Source organism: Camelus ferus, chromosome 27 (genome assembly GCF_009834535.1).
Source record: "Camelus ferus isolate YT-003-E chromosome 27, BCGSAC_Cfer_1.0, whole genome shotgun sequence".
NCBI lineage: Eukaryota > Metazoa > Chordata > Mammalia > Artiodactyla > Camelidae > Camelus > Camelus ferus.
This window is the reverse complement of record NC_045722.1, coordinates 9333251-9349699: the sequence shown is the minus strand read 5'-3', so window position 1 is coordinate 9349699 and position 16449 is coordinate 9333251. Positions and strand designations below refer to the sequence as shown.

Sequence of the window (16449 nt, the reverse complement as noted above, 5' to 3'; positions counted from 1 at the left end):
TCATCTATTGATATGATGCTTCCATATCTTGGCAATTATAAGTAATGTTGCTGCTAATAGTGGGGTGTATGTATCTTTTTGAATTAATTCTTATTTTGTGGTTGGCTTTATTCCTTTGATAACTATGTAAGTTTAAAAAGCTAAAGCTCTAAATGTTCTTAGAAACAATGAACAATATATATATGTAAATTTTAAAAATATGTGCAGTATATTGTGTATATGTATTTACATGCAGTACATTGTATATGTGCAGTCAAATTGTAACAATTCTACCTGATAAAACTGAAAAATGAAAAAAAAATTTTTAAGGTTAATGGAAGATGCAGAGATTTAAGACTGCATCCTGCCATGGCCAGAAACATAAGACTGCAGTGAAGAAAGCAGAAGAAAATTTAGTGAAAGGAACTGAACATTGCAAATACATATTTTATACATACTTTTGGCCCCTACTGTGTTCTGCAAAACATTGTAAAATGGTTGAATTGAAACATGGCATTTGGAAAAAGAACCAGAATCTTATAACAGAATCATATAACACACATTCTTGCATGAAACTGAATACATTTGCATATTTCCAATAGCATAGTCAGTTGCCATTACAATTTTTATTTGATTTTTTTCAGCAAAAGTTTGGTTTATATTTTGTTCAGTTCTGATTTCCCAGTGATTCTTTTGGTCTCAAAAGATAAAAAATAGTAGTTGAGACATGGGCTTTGGGGTCAGACAGACCTGTCTGGCCTCAAAGCAAAAATGTGCTTGTGAAAGTTCGTATTTGGACAAGGAGCAGTCACTGCTTTGGGAAGCTGGTCGGAAGTACTGCGTTTTGGAATCCCTGGAGTACAAAGGAACGACCACTGAATTAGGAGGCAGGATATCTAATTTTCAGTTTTGAATCTACGACTTTTTTGTTGTCGTGATTTCTCTCTCAATTGTTTCCTTATTATTAAATTAATAAAATGGACATAACAATACCATTCTTTGGACCTCACAAGATTATCGTGGGCTCAAATAACATAGTTAAACACACTTCGTGAGCTGCAAACCACTTTCCCAATGAGAGGCATTGCTGCTGTTCTTGCTAGTAATAGACATATTACTAATTATAGTCATGGTGAACAGGAACTCAGGCTGTATTTTAATCAGAGTTATACATCACATTTAGCACATATGCAATGAGATGGAGAAAGTGTTATTCTTTAGGAGATGATACGAGAATTCCTCTTAGGGACATTGCTGTGTATGTCTGGAAGGAACACTTTGATGTTTCATTTGAGGGAGTGTCTAGCTTTGAGTGCATTTAGAATGCACATTAGTCCGAAGGTGGATGGGGAGTCAGGGGTGCTCCTCAGTGTCTCAGAGTGAGTGTCTCTGGGGGAGGGACAGCAGAGGGGCTGAGTTTACAAGGGGGCTGAGTTTACAAGGTGACTGAGAGAGTGTCAAAGACTGGGAGGCTTTGGAAAATGCAGAGTTGTTTGCTGCACGTGTTCCCTGAAGTGCAGCCTGCAGCCACGCCGTACAGTCAAAAGAGCAGCAGCTTAAGACCGAGAAGTCTCAAGACCCGATTTTGTTTTCTCGCACAACAAGTTATTCTAAGTCATTTGCATTTTCTTCTCTTTCCAACCTCCAGGCCGTCAAGAAGCCATTGCGGTGTGCTTACACATCCAGACCCAGCAGACCGTCAATGACACCTTGTGCGATACGGTCCACCGCCCCCCAGCCATGAGCCAGGCTTGTAACACGGAGCCCTGCCCGCCCAGGTGTGTGCTGTCCCGTGCTCCCGGGACACGCTGTTTTGACAGGGTTGGTTCCTTCCGAGGGCTGCGTGGGAAAACCTGGTCTGTGCCTCTCTCCTAGCTTCTGGGAGCCCCAAGCGTTCCTTAGCTTACACACAGCCTTCTTCCTCTCTTTTCACATCATCTCCTTTCTGTGTGTCCCTGCGTCAAAATTCCCTGTTTTTATAAGATTACCACTCATGTTGGGATTAGGGCCCACTCTAATGACCTCATCTGAACTTGATCGTCGGCAAAGACCCTGTTTCCAGATAAGGTCACATTTACAGGTACTAGCAGTGAGGACTTCCACATCTTTTTGAGAGAACCAATTCAACCTATAACAGCATATAAACTCCTTTGTAACCCTGGTTTTAGATTCTTGAACCATACTTGTCATGACCACCCTCACCTCACCCCCTGTCCACACACACACCACACTCAAGTGCCAGCCCAGCAGACTTGCTCAGCAGCCACACTGAATTATCCGTTATGACCCATGCTCATGCTCACTCATGGCTTCTGGGCCTTTGCACGTACCGTGCCCTCTGCGTGGAGCCCTTCTCTGCCGTGAAATGAGCTAACTCCCGTAAATGTCATCAGTGGCTCCCTTCTCGCTGGCATAATGAAGTCCGACAATGTGAAACAGGATCCTAACCTGAGACCTTTACTGGGGGTGTGGGGGACTCTGAATAGTCCAAAGAGAAGTGGGGATGGTCAGGGACATGAGCTAGAGCCCTAGTTCTGCCTCCGTCAAGGAGCGTCAGACATGTCCCTTGGCTCTCTGGCCTAGCTTCTTAGTGTGAATAATGGTGAAAGGTGTTCAAGTCAAGGTCCCCAAGGTCCTTTCAGCTCTGGTCTTTCATCTTGAGCAGTGCTTTCTGGTTGCGTTTTCCACTCACGTCTCCAGAGCTCTGCCCGGTCTTTTTGCAGTTAGAATAATTTGAAATGCTCCGGGGCTTGTTTTAGTTCTAAGAACAGCAGCCTCTGCGTGCCCTGCCCGGGAGGCCAGGGCGGGGTTGAGTTTGCTCACCAAGTCAGGGCAAGATGGAACAATGAGTCTAGAAACTGTTTCTTCAGGTTGCTGAAGGCAGCATGCTGGTTTATTCACGCGCAGGACCCCTTCCCCTCATCCCTCAGCCTCAGCGGGAGTTCTTGCAAGTTATCTTCTTCAGCAGTGTCTTGCCCATGGAGCTTTCAAGCTAGGAATAACACAGCACACAATGTGTCTTGGCCACTTTGCAAAATTAAGGGTCTGTTTTTATGTGAAGAGAAATACTATTCCTCATTTCAAAGTTGCAAATTTAATAAACTTTTTGAAGGTTGAGAGTTATATTGGAAAAAAACCAGCAGAGACAAAGGGTTGATGCCAAAATAAAGGTAAGTTTACAAAAATGTTTTAGGTTCTAGAAACCAGTGGTGTAGGAATAACAGGAACAGGGTGTTGCACAATATTTTCCATACAAATATTTACGGACTCCAAGGGCAATAGCAGTAAAATATCACCCCAGGGCGAAACTTACCAGTGAGGCTGGGTTGGACAGTCAGTAGATCTCAATTTACCCAAAGGCAAATGTGTTTGATGTATTAGCCTGAACTCTCCGAGGTGGGGCGTTGTATGTTTATTTGCTCTTACGGGGTCACTCTTCTTGGTCTCTCCTGTAACTGCTGAGTGTCTGCTGGTTATGGAGTTTGCTTTTTCCAGGAGAGAGCCAGCAGTTCGTAGAAACATGCAGGGTTACATCATGGTCCCACTAGTCCCGAGAAGAGCCTTCTATGACAGGTTTCAACACAGCTAGATAGGGAAGTAGGAAAAGTAAGAGGCAAGAGTAATGTGTTTCTGTACCAACTTGTTACCCAGTTCTTGAATTTAAAATATACTCTGTGTAGTTTATTGTCTCTTAGTAAGAAATTGTTACCCATTTCTTGAATAAAAATGATCCCAATCCGGTCCCTTATGCCACTAATCGATTCTTCCAGTTACATACTTTCTTGAAAGATTGAGCATCCCAGAATCACTCCAAATTAGTTACATAGTTAAGCTGAATTGTTTTAATACTGCAACAAAAGCTTTCTAATGATTTAACTATGTAATCTGATTATCATCAAAGTATGACCTATGTATCTACTCTTGGTGAGTTCCCTCACTTCTGAAGCTACTGGAAATTTAGATATGAATAGGCTAATTTAATAGGTCACCTAATTAATATGCTTCCAATTAAGATGGTGTTTTAATTTCACGTTCTGCTCCAAATACAGATCAGTGATAGCTATAGTATTAAAAAGAGAGACGACATAGGGAAAAACAGCTACGTGGGCTAGGAAAGAAGTGGTGGGTGGTGAGTGGAACTGGACCTATGGTTCCTCTGGGCTTTAGCACCAAAGCAGTTAGGGTAAATCAGAGTTCAGATACTATGGATGGCAAGGACTGAACATCTGCCTTTTAATTCATGGGAGAGAGCCCATGTTTTTTGCTTCTTTGAGAAAGCAAAAAACGAACAAAAAAACTGCTGCTGATTACAATCTGAAGCGGTTGTTTGCATGAGGCTGCTCACCTGTGGGGATGGAGGACAGACACAAATGAGCCTTGTGACCAGACATGGCCCAGATTACCTGGACCCTTTACTACCAGCAAAGTTGCCTTAAAGATTATTTCAAAGGAATGTATTCATGAAGCAAAGAACTGATCCCAGAAGGAAGGTCTGAGATACAAGAATGAATAAAGAGCAAAGTGCATTGTAAAGACAGTTACTCCAAAAAAGAATCATCGACTGTGCAAATCAATAATAAGATTGACTTTATGAATTTAAAATCGATGTTGAACAGCAAAGCCTGGTAAAACTGGATCAAAGGTTGATTGGAGTTAAGGTACTTTAAGCCCCCTTGTACTGTTTGTGAAGATGGGAATAATTTTGATTAACTCTGGAAATTAAATAAGCTCTTTAGAATTCCAAGGATAACTCTTAAGAATGAAAGATAGCAGAGGAGAAAATGGAATTTAAAAATATAACAAACTCAACCAAACCTGAAAAAAGAAAACCAACCCAGGAGTAATTAAATGAATATGAAGAAGTCAGGGAAAACAGTTAGAAATCAGAAAAACCAAAAATAACCTTTAGATAAACACTATTTTTTTCAAAGAACTAACTTATTTTTTCTAATAATGAACGTTTATTACAAGAAAAGTCAGGAAAAAAATTGGCAAGTATAAAGAAAATTAAAATCCTATCACTTAGAGATCATCACTGTTAACATTTCTATGTATAATTATCCAGATTCTTTTTCTGCGTGCATTTCTAAGTGCATAAAATAATATGGTGATTTTATGACCTACTTTCTGATAAAAAAAATATATCATGAATGTATTTCTATGTCAAGAACTCTACATCTGCTTAATTTTTTAATGGCTGCTAGCATTGTGCTGTATGAAGAGACAATTATTTATTTTGCCCTTTAATATTAAACCTTTAGATTGCCTCCTTCCACTTTGTAAAGTTAAATTAATTTATTTTTATTCCTTAAATTATTTTTGCTGTTACATGCTACCCTGGAACAAACATTCTTTTATTAACGTACATTTTAAGCGTTTGTAAATTCCTTCCTCATGATGTATCTCTACAGTAACTAGTTAAAACTTCATGTTCATTAATAATTAAGTATCCAAGAATTAAAATAGTCATCACATACAATTGTTCACTCACCAGATGGGCAGAAACTTTTTTAAATGGCATCGTCCAGTGTTGATGTGGCTGTAGAAAGCCAGGCCCTCTCCAGTACTCCTGGTGAGAGTGTGACTTGAGACAGTCTTCCTTGAAGGCAGCTTGGAAATATGTATCAAAAGCAGCTGAGCTGGTTTTTCATTTTTACAGACGTTTCATGAGAAAACCTGATTTTTCCAAGATCTTATTGGAAAAGAATCATATGTATATATATATATATATTCCAATCCTAACATAAAATAATTTTCTTAGGGATATTCCAAATAATGAATCCAGGTGCCCTGAAGATTTCTTGAAGTGTGCTTTTGAGCATTTAAAATTTCTTTTGACACCCAGATAAATCATCCTTGCCTTAGGGATCTGTTCAAAACAAAACTAAGAGTTTATTATTGATATACGGTAATAAGTTAGGATGGGGATCAGTATGTGAAGAGCGGAGTCTGGAGGTCCCGGGAGGAACTTGAAACTGTCCCTGCTGTGGTTGTGGCACAGAGGCTCACTGGACAGTTAACTTTGCCCACTTGTGTTTCGGTACAGGTGGCACATGGGGTCCTGGGGGCCCTGCTCGGCTACCTGTGGTGTTGGCATACAGACCCGGGAAGTGTACTGCCTGCAGCCCGGGGGATCGCCCTCCCCTCCTGAGGACTGCAGAGAGGAGAGGCCCCACGCCTTACAAGCATGCAATCAGTTTGACTGCCCTCCTAGCTGGCACATCGAAGACTGGCAGCAGGTATGGCCGACGGGTGACTGCAGGGCCGCCAGGCTTCTGATGTAAGAGCCCTGCCTTGCGCTAACTCGAAAGGGGCCCAGCCCGCTGACCCACCTCTCTCTGTCTCCCCAGTGCTCCAGGACATGTGGCGGGGGCACTCAGAACCGCAGAGTCACCTGTCGGCAGCTGCTAACGGATGGCAGCTCTTTGAATCTCTCAGACGAACTGTGCCAGGGACCCAAGGCCTCTTCTCATAAGTCCTGTGCCAGAACAGACTGTCCTCCGCATTTAACTGTGGGAGACTGGTCAAAGGTAAGGGCCACTGCCAACTTCATAGTCTCTTCTTTTCTGATTCTCCTTTGTTTCAGCCTTTCAGTGTTTCCTCGCAGGGTGAGTGCTGGGGCTAGTGTGAGTTGAGGGGAGCGTCTGGGGTGCAAAATTTCCAGGGCCCTCACTCGCTCTCGGGCTTGTGGAAGTGTCCTGGTCCAGACGCACACGTAAGGATTCGTTTTCAGTTTACTTCTTCTAAACCAAGTCCCATAACTTCTCTCTTTTGGAACTGCCACAGCCATTGTATCCCAGGATAAACTCAAAATCGGTTTGGTTCTTCTCTGCCTTATGTCTCCTTATGTGGAATTATCCATTAAACCCTGTCATTTCAACTTGCTGAAAACCTTCCATACCTTTACTTCCTCTGCATTCTGTTGACACCACGGCTGATTTTACCCTTTATCCTCTCAAACTCGCGTTAACTGCAATAAGCATAATTCCAATGTATCATTTTAGTGCTGGCAGGACCTAACAGTCTCGTAGCAATGCCTCATTTTTCAGGTGGGGAACGTGAAACCCAAAGAGCTGAAAATACGTTGCCTAAGCTCCCACAGCTGGCAAAGTAGGAGCAGAATCCATATGTTTTGACCTGATTCTGAGGGGTCTCTCTTTCATATTACATTGCTCGCCTGATTCCCTGCCTCCGTACCGCTCTCCCGTCTCCAAGCCAGCTAGCACAGTCTTCCCATCACTATGTCCATCCAGCCACCTCCTAAAGGTCATATTGCCTGAAAAATCAGCTTTCAGTTCCCCAGAGTACCCTGCAGAGCTTTCCTTAAACTGGTGGGACTCACAGTCCAGCCCCCTTTATTCTTACTCCTGCTCTGTCTTCCAGTCTTGCTGTATCCTGAATGTTTACAGGCTGAGGTTTTAGCACAGATTCTGAAGCAGGGAGTTGAGGTAGGTAATCAGAGTCCTAAAAGCTCCAGTCATTGCTCCAAATGTATATCTTCTGGGAGTAGAGAGGCAATCTAACATGGGAAATCATCTCAAGAAATAAGAAAGAGCAGTAACTGACATTAATGAATTTCCCCAAGTCCTAAATTCAGCGTACAGTCAGTACAGTCATGAGCTACCATTCTCTTCTCATCCTACAATGGCCTGGGAAACAGAAGCTGTCTCCATTTCTATAGACGAGAGAACAGAAGTACATTGAGATTAAGCAGCCTTCCCAAGGGTAGACCTAGGATTCAACCCATGTGTAATATGAACAGCGTACCCTTGTATTTCTCATGCAAGAACAGGGCTTTTGAGCCAAACAGACACATGATGGAACCTGCAAGCTCTAATGCCTGCATGTGACCTTGTTCAATATACTCAACCTGCCTGAGCCCCCATTTTCCTTTCTTTTACCGCAGTGGTGGTTGTAAGGATAACATGAGAGATTTCTAACCCCCTGAAGGAAAGTCCACATTCTTTTGGTGTAGATTGGATTGACAATACTTTAACCTGCGTGTCCTACAGTCTTATATTTTTTTCTATTTTAACTGTCTAGCTCAATTAAGTGCTGGTGATTATAAAGTATCTTAATGGACAAGCCACACAGGTCATGGGCCTCATCCAGGCCACCGAGGGTCTACATAAATGTGTCCCCAGACCTCAGAAAATGCTTCCAGTTACTCTCTCTGTAAAGTGAGGGGCAGAGCTTCGGGGAGGGAAGGGCCGTGCACTTGTGGAGAGACCTCTTGGCATTGGGAATGCTTTTTCTCCTTACTAAGTGTGACACAGGGACAGCCAAATGGGCATCTTTTTAGAAGCCCGGAGCTTGTAAGAGATGAGGATCTCAAGTCCCACCCAGACCTAAGGAATCAGAATCTGCCTTTGAACAAGATCCAGGTGAGGGAGTGCACGTTACAGGTGGAGAAGCATTTCCCCGCCTGCCCCTCACTGAGAGGGTTGCTTAGCCCTTCAGTGTGTCCAGAGGAGGGATGGCTCTGGGAAATGACTGCTTTGAGTGAGTGCTGCTCTAACCCAAAGGGAAGAGGCAGGAAAGGGGAAAGACAAGGTGTGAGCAGATGTGACAGGGAAACCAGGCACCTTGTTTTCTGGATGCAGCCAGGGAGCACCTGGAACCCCTGCCATGCTCTGCAGTACCACACCCTCCTCATCTCTCTTCTTTTCTCTGAGAACAAACAGGCTTTCACAGCTTCATCCTGTCTCCTGGAATGAACTCTTCTCACCAGCCTTTTAGCTGAGAGACTGATGGTGGCCTCCTTGCTTTCCTTCCCTGTCCATCTCTCTGTGAATAACAGATTTGCTGTTGTGGGTTATGTTTCACTGAATTAACACCCATTCCCACGTTTACTCGTGCTTGCCTTTGCTCTTGTGGTTACCCTCAAATCCTGGGCCCGGCTCTAAGCTTCCCTCCTCTGTGAAGTCTTCCACTCCCGAAAGTCATACAGCATTTCCCAGCTTTAACTCACAATGACCTAATTTGTATTGCGTTTTATGGGGAGCTACTTCCTGAGCATCCATATGGTCTTCTCATCTGGCTGACAGTGTCCTTGAGGCCAGTGGCCATGAGATCACTGACAGGTCCTTGGGCCCAAGAGACCTTTAAGCAGGTAAATACTCTTCCTTAAGGGTCTTTGCAAAGACGGGGGACATACAAAACGGTGTTGAAGTAGTGACCTGTAGAAAAGCTTGGGCCAGCTAACACAGGGCAGGAAAATCATTCATTGGAAGGGATTTTGCTGGGGGAAACAAGAGGAGACAGAAGAGGTTACTCATGTGAGCTGGGTTGGACCTGAGGCAGGTCAGTTTCCTAGGCAACCATTCTTCAAGGCAAGAGCAAGCTTGCGCACGTGCCAAGAGTTAGCCCAAGCACCGTCAAGACATCTTCCTGCTCCCAGCCAAGGCCACTTCTCTAGGAAACCTCCCTCTGGGAGGGCGGGCAGGTGTGCCCACGTGCACAGGAAGGCAGAGCCAACGTTCTGACTTGGGTCGGGCCCAGCGCACGTATGGCCCTGCAGTTTGTTTCCTGCTGGGTTCAGCTTTTCTTTTGATATTTGAAATTTTCTCTCATTGCAGAGTTGCTTTGTTTTGGCAGAGACTCTGATGCCAGTTGCCACCCTCCCTAAAGCTTTCTGCCAGGCTAGTCCCTCCACCACAGGATGGCTCCCTGGGGGCAGCCGTCCATCTTGTGGTTCTGGGTGAGGCTCTTCCGCATTGGAACTGGCCACTGCCCCTGGACACAGAAAGGCTGAAAAGCCACACCAGAATTTCCACTTTTCACCGAGCCAGGCCTCTCAGCCTGCAGCTGAAATAGTGCTCCCTCCCCGACACTAGCTCTATTCATGGCATGTGTGGGCTTTGTTCATTCGTTGGCTCATGCGTTTCCCTCAACTTCCTTAGATCTGAACCCAGTTTTAGGCAGAAAGGAGCCTTCAATTTTTACACTATTTTTTTCTAGCTACAAAAAAAAAAGCATTGACTTATATATGGGACAATCTTCCCAAAAGGTGGATTGCTGCAATCCATATGCCCCTTGCAGAGGGTTTTGTGGCCCCATCCCTTGGACTGAAATCCAGTAGCCTGTTTTCATTCTTTGTTCTCTGTACTTTGATGGAACATTTGTCTACTTTGATCATTCTCCTTCAGGGTGTTCCTTGGTGTTTTTTAAAAATTTTTCCTAGTTACCTGACTGCATTTTTTTCTACTGGTCTGTTTTCTTCCAAATCTCCAAAAAGCTCCATATTTGACCCTTTGATTTCCATTGCTGCATTTTTCCTCTGTAGTTGATTCTGTGGCCTGATTTCTTCTCTAACTTCTGTAGGTGACTCTCTGTCACCAGGAATTGTCTCTAACCTTCTGTTCAATACCTTGTCCTTAGTTCTCTATGTAGGGTCGATCCTCATTATGGGAAAGCAAAGAAACACCCTCTTCACTCCCATGCAGCCCCACCACCTACTTCCTGTCTCTGTCCATGCACCAACATCTTTCCAACATTTGTGATCACCTCTGACTTCTTTACCTCCTATATTTAAGAAGGGTATTAATTACCTGGGCATGGGTACTTGAATGCAGAATATTCTTCAATTTTTGAAATATATCTGTATGCTAAGGGAAAAGGGAAACAGCTCTATACATGAGACATATTACAAAGCACAGCTCAAGATACGTCCAAGAACATGGATTTCCAAATACGACTTTCCAGTTTTCAATAGATGTATTAATTGTGACTCAAAAAGGCAGTTATGTGTTCATAACTGGCTTTGGAGAACCAATTGTAATCTCTTCTTACCTTGTATTCAGTGACATTAGGATGACAGCTTGAAATCAGCCATGATGGGAGTATTTATACCACAGAAACTGGCAAATGTTACAGTCAGAGCCCTTGTCTTCGAGAACTTATTGTGAAACATTTACTAGCACACAACTTCATGAAAGGGTTATTCACACACAAACCCACACACACACAATCTTATCAATAAGACAGTTTCAGCTTATTGATAAGACAGGTACTTAGGATGGAAACGCCCTTACTTGTTAACTGAAATAAAGAGACTTGTAAAAACTTCTTCTAAATTGAATATGCCTATTGCCACAGCCCTGCATCCTCCCATTCATTCACTGAGCTCTGAGATGATTGATTATCCCAGGGACCAGGAATCTGAGACAACCAAGAATACAGCCTTCAATGAACTCACAGCTTAATGAGGCAGACAGGTACAAAATTGAGTAAAAAGCCCAATAAAGGTGTCCCATCTCCAGAACTATGTGAAAATCAACAGGAAACATCTAAGTTGGCCCGAGGCCCAGGAAAGTATTGTGGAAGATGTGGCTTTAGAGTTGGGTCTTAAAGGATGAATGCCAACTGTGTGGAAATGAGACAGCAAGGTGTTCTAGGCAGTGACAGGAGTGTAGACACAGATTGTGAGTGAATCAGTCTTATGTGGCTTGAGAGTAGGAAGCATTAAAGATGAGGAAGAAGGTGAGAGGTGAAGGTGAAGTTGCAGCCAGATTAGGTATTTGGATTTATCCCTAGTCATTGAGGGCACGGTGGAAGTTGTTTGAATAGGGAAGTAAAAGGCAGGGTTTTTTGTTTTTTTGTTTTTTTTTTTTTGATGGACGTACTAGGGATTGAACCCAGGACCTTGAGCATGCTAAGCAAGAAAAATCATGCAGAACAGTGAAGATAACTACACTGAAACACTCCCACCCCCTTACCCTCTTCTAACAGTACAGGAAAAAAATCTATTTCGTTTAAATAGGAGCATCAGCAAACCCTACAGAAGGATACTGTAAGATAAAAGTGTCAATAACATAACAACGTAATGAAAATTCTGCCTTGAGGCAGATGAATTGAATATAACTTACGATTCAAAATGAGTTAAAAAATCAAGAAATGTATAGAAGTATATCAGAAGTAGAAAAGCTCAGAAATGATATTAATAAGGCAGGGGGATGTGAAAAAAAAATAGCTGACAGGGTTTAGGAAAGAATTAGAAAACTAAGGGGGAAAAAATTCAGAAATGCAGACTAAACTAGAAGGAACACAAGAATGACCAGATGCAGGAAGCGTAAGTGTAAGAGAAACCAGAGAAAGAAGGGAGTTGAAAATAATCAATGAGAAATACAAAATAGTCAAGCAAAAGTGATAGATGTAAAAGAAAGAAAGGCAATCCAACATATATATATAATTATATATATATAATTAGAATCCTGAGAGAAGAAAACCAAAGCAATGTAATAGAACAAAACTATAACTAAAAGATTCAAATCACCATCTTGAAAGAACACACACCATACCTGGGAAAATCGACCCAGAATGGTCAATACCAAGACATAACTGTACTAAAACTACTGGATTTTAAAGATAAGGAATAATGTATTAGTGTATCTAGGCAGAAGGACCAAGTCACTTATTAGGGGAAGAAAATCAGGTAAGCATCAGGCTTCTCAACAATACCACTTCATTCTAGAAAACAGTGGAGCAACATACTTAATATAACAAAGAAAAAGAAAAAAAGAACATGTGAGCCAAGGATTTTATATCCTGCCCAACTGACCTTCGAGTTTGAAAGTCACAGACATATCATTACAAAGATGCAGGAACGCAGGGTCTGTTGTTCCCATGAGCTCTTGCAGAGGAATCTGCCATATTTCCATGGAACAAATCACAGAAACTTTGGCACAAGGTGCTGCTTTGGGAATTATAGTTGATGGCACTGATCTGGTCACTTCCTCTCGCTCTGAGTTGTGAACGTTCTCCAAAGGCATTCTAACTACGAACTTAGCGGATGCAGGTCATGTAAGACCTCCATCCAGAAAAGGAGTTTACAAATGATCCTCCCTTTCATAATAGGGAGAAAAAATCAAATACTGATCATTAAAAATGGCTTATGGGTGGTGATAGACAATCATTTAACCACTACTTTTACATTGTGTGGTAACCTCAGATAATGATTTGACTTGTTAAAAAATCATAATTTGCTGAGTGATAATTTTTAATTATTTGTTCAAAAGCTTACAAAAAACTTTCCTCCATACTAAAAAAATGTATTAATAATTGGGGCTTTCTGTTAAAGATGACAGTAAAGGCATTTAAGAAAATTCCATTCCCCTCCTTTGAAATCCAACAAAAAACCCACAAAGAGAATGAAAGAGAGGGAACAGTCTGTCTTCAATGAACAATGAAATGGCCACAATCACAAACTATAAATTATAAAACACACCTGCCAAAGATCGTAAAACCTGGACCAAAATAAGAGAGGGAAGGCTGAGGGCTGACAAGTATTTCCTCAGGCGCCGAACGGGATGTAGATTTCCCTAGGAGTAAGTGTGACCGTCCTGACAGGCCTACTCAACAGTTTTTTGAGTACAGAGACTAGGTGGAGGACCATGAGCTGCCCCTGAAAGCAGCGTGAACGTCCCTGCAGGACGGCTGGGGAGATGGAGAAACCTCAAGGAAGGCTGCCAGCGATGAAGTGGTGTGAAGGGAGAGGGGCAGCAGCCACTGGACGGTTACCCAGCGAGCCAGGTATTTACGAGGCTTTTTCCCAGCCACACCGACCACTCAAATACCAAAATCTGAAGAGAGATGTGGGCAAGGGAAATAAAAATCTGGTGACAGAGTGATGAAGACAACAGACTGTTATAAACACCCCAGTTCATTCCCCGACCCATGTTCTTCACAAACAGCCAGCTGCATTTAAAGCTCCAGCGTAAAGCTATGCATCGGGTGTGTGTGTGTGTGTGTGTGTGTGGAGGTGGGGAGGGTATAGCTCAGTGGTAGAGAGTGTGCTTAGCATGCATGAGGTCCTGGGTTCAGTCCCCAGTACCTCCATTAAAATAAATAAATCTAATTACCCCCCTCAACAAACAAACAAACTATGCATTAAAACTGGGGAGAAAAATTGAACGGGAAGAAAGAAGTCAGGATGTGGGGAAAGGAACAGAAAGTGAGTCACATGAACAACACAGCATCACAAAAATGTTCCCCACTGGAAAAGAACCAACAAATAGGCTCTGTACTCCTGAGGAAATTAGAGCCGTGATGTCTGGGGAAAAGCGGGCTTTAAAATGGAATTTGAATTCCCAAAGAGATCATAAGTCAACAGAAGGAGATGAAAAGACACCTCAGAACAGTCAGGGAAGAAAATTTGAAAAGAAAAATTTTAAGAAGCAGACATAAAAGTTACTTTACAAGCAACAACAACAAAAATAATTTAGATGATTGAGAACAGAGAGCTGTAGTATACAAGCTGGAATAGCTCATATAAAATGGTAGGGAAAAGAGTCAAGGTGTAAAGTTGGTGTCAGAGGCAGTGGTGGATCTGGAAGACGGCGGAAGGAGATCAAACGTAAGCGACATCGGTATTTGCGAGAACAAAATGAATGGAACAGAAAAGCATTCCGAGATAATTCAGGGGAATTCACTTCCTTTAATAAAAGCTTTAATCTGCAAGTCATAATGGTAAACCACGTGCCAAGAACTATGACCCACTGAGACGCAGCCTGCTTAAGGTGCTGAACTTCGTGAGTCAAGAAAGAGCCCTGGGCCTCTGAGCATGAAAGGCAAAGCAAATAAACAAGAAAAATTCCCCGCTGGGCTTCCTGCGGCCTCACAGTAGCATCAGATGCAAGAAGTCAGTGGAGCAGTGTCTGCACAGTTCACAAGGAAAGCACGTACGGCCCGAGCGTTTTCACCTCGGTGGTTCTTCATGTAGAAAGGCAACAGAGGGGCAGTCAGAGAATGAGTACGTTCGCATAAGCCCGTCTTGAAAACGTTGCAGGGCCAAGGTGAGACACCAAGATGATTCTAAACAAAGAATACAGGAAGGTACTGATGCTGGTAAAAAAAAAAAAAAAAAGGAAGATGAATAATAAATTCACTTAAATTCAGAAATAAGACTCAGCAACCAGCAAGTTGCATTTCAGAAGAGTGTAAATATCAGAAGTCTTGCCATTAGCTAAATGATTGAACAAAAGCAAATGGGTGCTTGGAGAGGAGAGGTGGGTTGGGAGAAATGTAAATGTGCTTGTTTTCTCCTCTTTCTTAGCAGCAAGTCAATAGATACTCTCATAAGTCAAAATATGTCTGTAAAAATAACTACCCGAATCTTTTGTTGGTTTCTTTCATCTTGCTTATTAACTTCAGAAAGTTCTTTTGGAAATCAGTCACCTAATAGTGAGAAAAAAGATCAATCTTTCAGCAACTCTTTTAATTTTACTTTAGTCTTTTATCCTAATATACGTCATCAAATTGCATTAAAATTTTACATTAAAGTTGCACATGTACATGTGATTATGACTATCAAATATCAATGGTATACCCATAATTATTATCAAATATTAGTGTTATTTTATGTATAGCAGTTTGGATGGTTTTTTAAAAAAACTTTCCGTTTATACTTTTCTGCTTCTTGAAATTCTGATCATGGGTATACATTACTTTTTAATTTTAATTTTTAACTGAACTGCATATGACATATATTCTTTTCAGGTGTAGAACATGGTGACTTAGTGTCTTTATACATTACGAAAGGATCACCACAATAAGTCTAGTTACCATTGGTCACCATACAAAGTTAATACTACATTTTGTTGATATTATGTTGTTTTTAAAAAAGCAAAGTCATCTTGTTGTATAAATAAATAGCTAAAAAATAAACGTTAATCACAAGGCCAAAAAAAATCCCATGAGAATAAATTACTAGAAATTAGTTACTATCTCAGAAAGAAAGAAATAAGGAAGGAAGGAGAAAAGGAAGAAAGGAAGGGAGGGAAGGAGGGAGAGAGAGAGGAAGGAAGGAAGGAAAGAAGGAGGGAAGGAAGAAAGGAAGGGAAAGGAAAAGGAGGAGAGGAGGGAGGATTGGGGAGAAGAGAGGGAAACCTTCCATAACCTAAAAGATGTTCAGGCCTAGGAAATGCTTATGGGCATACCCATACACAAAACACCCCCTTGTTTCGCCATGGGAGGCCTCACTGTTGCTGGGAGCATGTGTCTGCTCACGCCCCGTTTGACTGTTGCACAATTCTCATTGCAGTGTTCTGTCAGCTGTGGTGTTGGAACCCAACGAAGAAAGCAGGTGTGTCAAAGGCTGACAGCCAAAGGCCGGCGCGTCCCCCTCAGTGAGGCGGTGTGCAGGCATCTCTCTGGGCCGCCTCTCGTGAGATCTTGCCATATGCCTGTGTGCAGGAGTAAGTATGGAAAGTCCGTGCGCCACCGGATCTTCTGACTCTGTTCGTCTCTCCCAGTGGCTTCATCTTCCCTAGAGCGACATATTTCTAATCTGTAGGTAAAGCAAATCTTGCAGAACTCAGGGCTGTTACAAGCGGCAACCAGTGTAACACTGAAGACCAAGACATAGCTCTAAGAAAAGTCAGTTTTAAGACACATCCACCTGCTTAACAAATGGATCTTTTAGGTTTCCTCGCTTGGATTTATATTTCTTATATCCTCCCCTCCACTCTGATT

General features: G+C 42.3%; 1 protein-coding gene across 6 annotated transcripts in view; it reads left to right on the top strand.

The window, feature by feature from the left end:
- Nucleotides 1–16449, top strand: part of ADAMTSL3 (ADAMTS like 3) — a 262131-nt gene that overhangs the window by 186066 nt on the left and 59616 nt on the right. For all 6 annotated transcript variants that reach the window (XM_032469126.1, XM_032469125.1, XM_032469127.1 and 3 more), the window contains exons 17-20: nucleotides 1628–1757; nucleotides 6026–6218; nucleotides 6330–6509; nucleotides 16019–16172. In XM_032469126.1, coding sequence (XP_032325017.1) covers nucleotides 1628–1757; nucleotides 6026–6218; nucleotides 6330–6509; nucleotides 16019–16172 — 657 coding nt within the window. The remainder of the gene's footprint in view (nucleotides 1–1627; nucleotides 1758–6025; nucleotides 6219–6329; nucleotides 6510–16018; nucleotides 16173–16449) is intronic.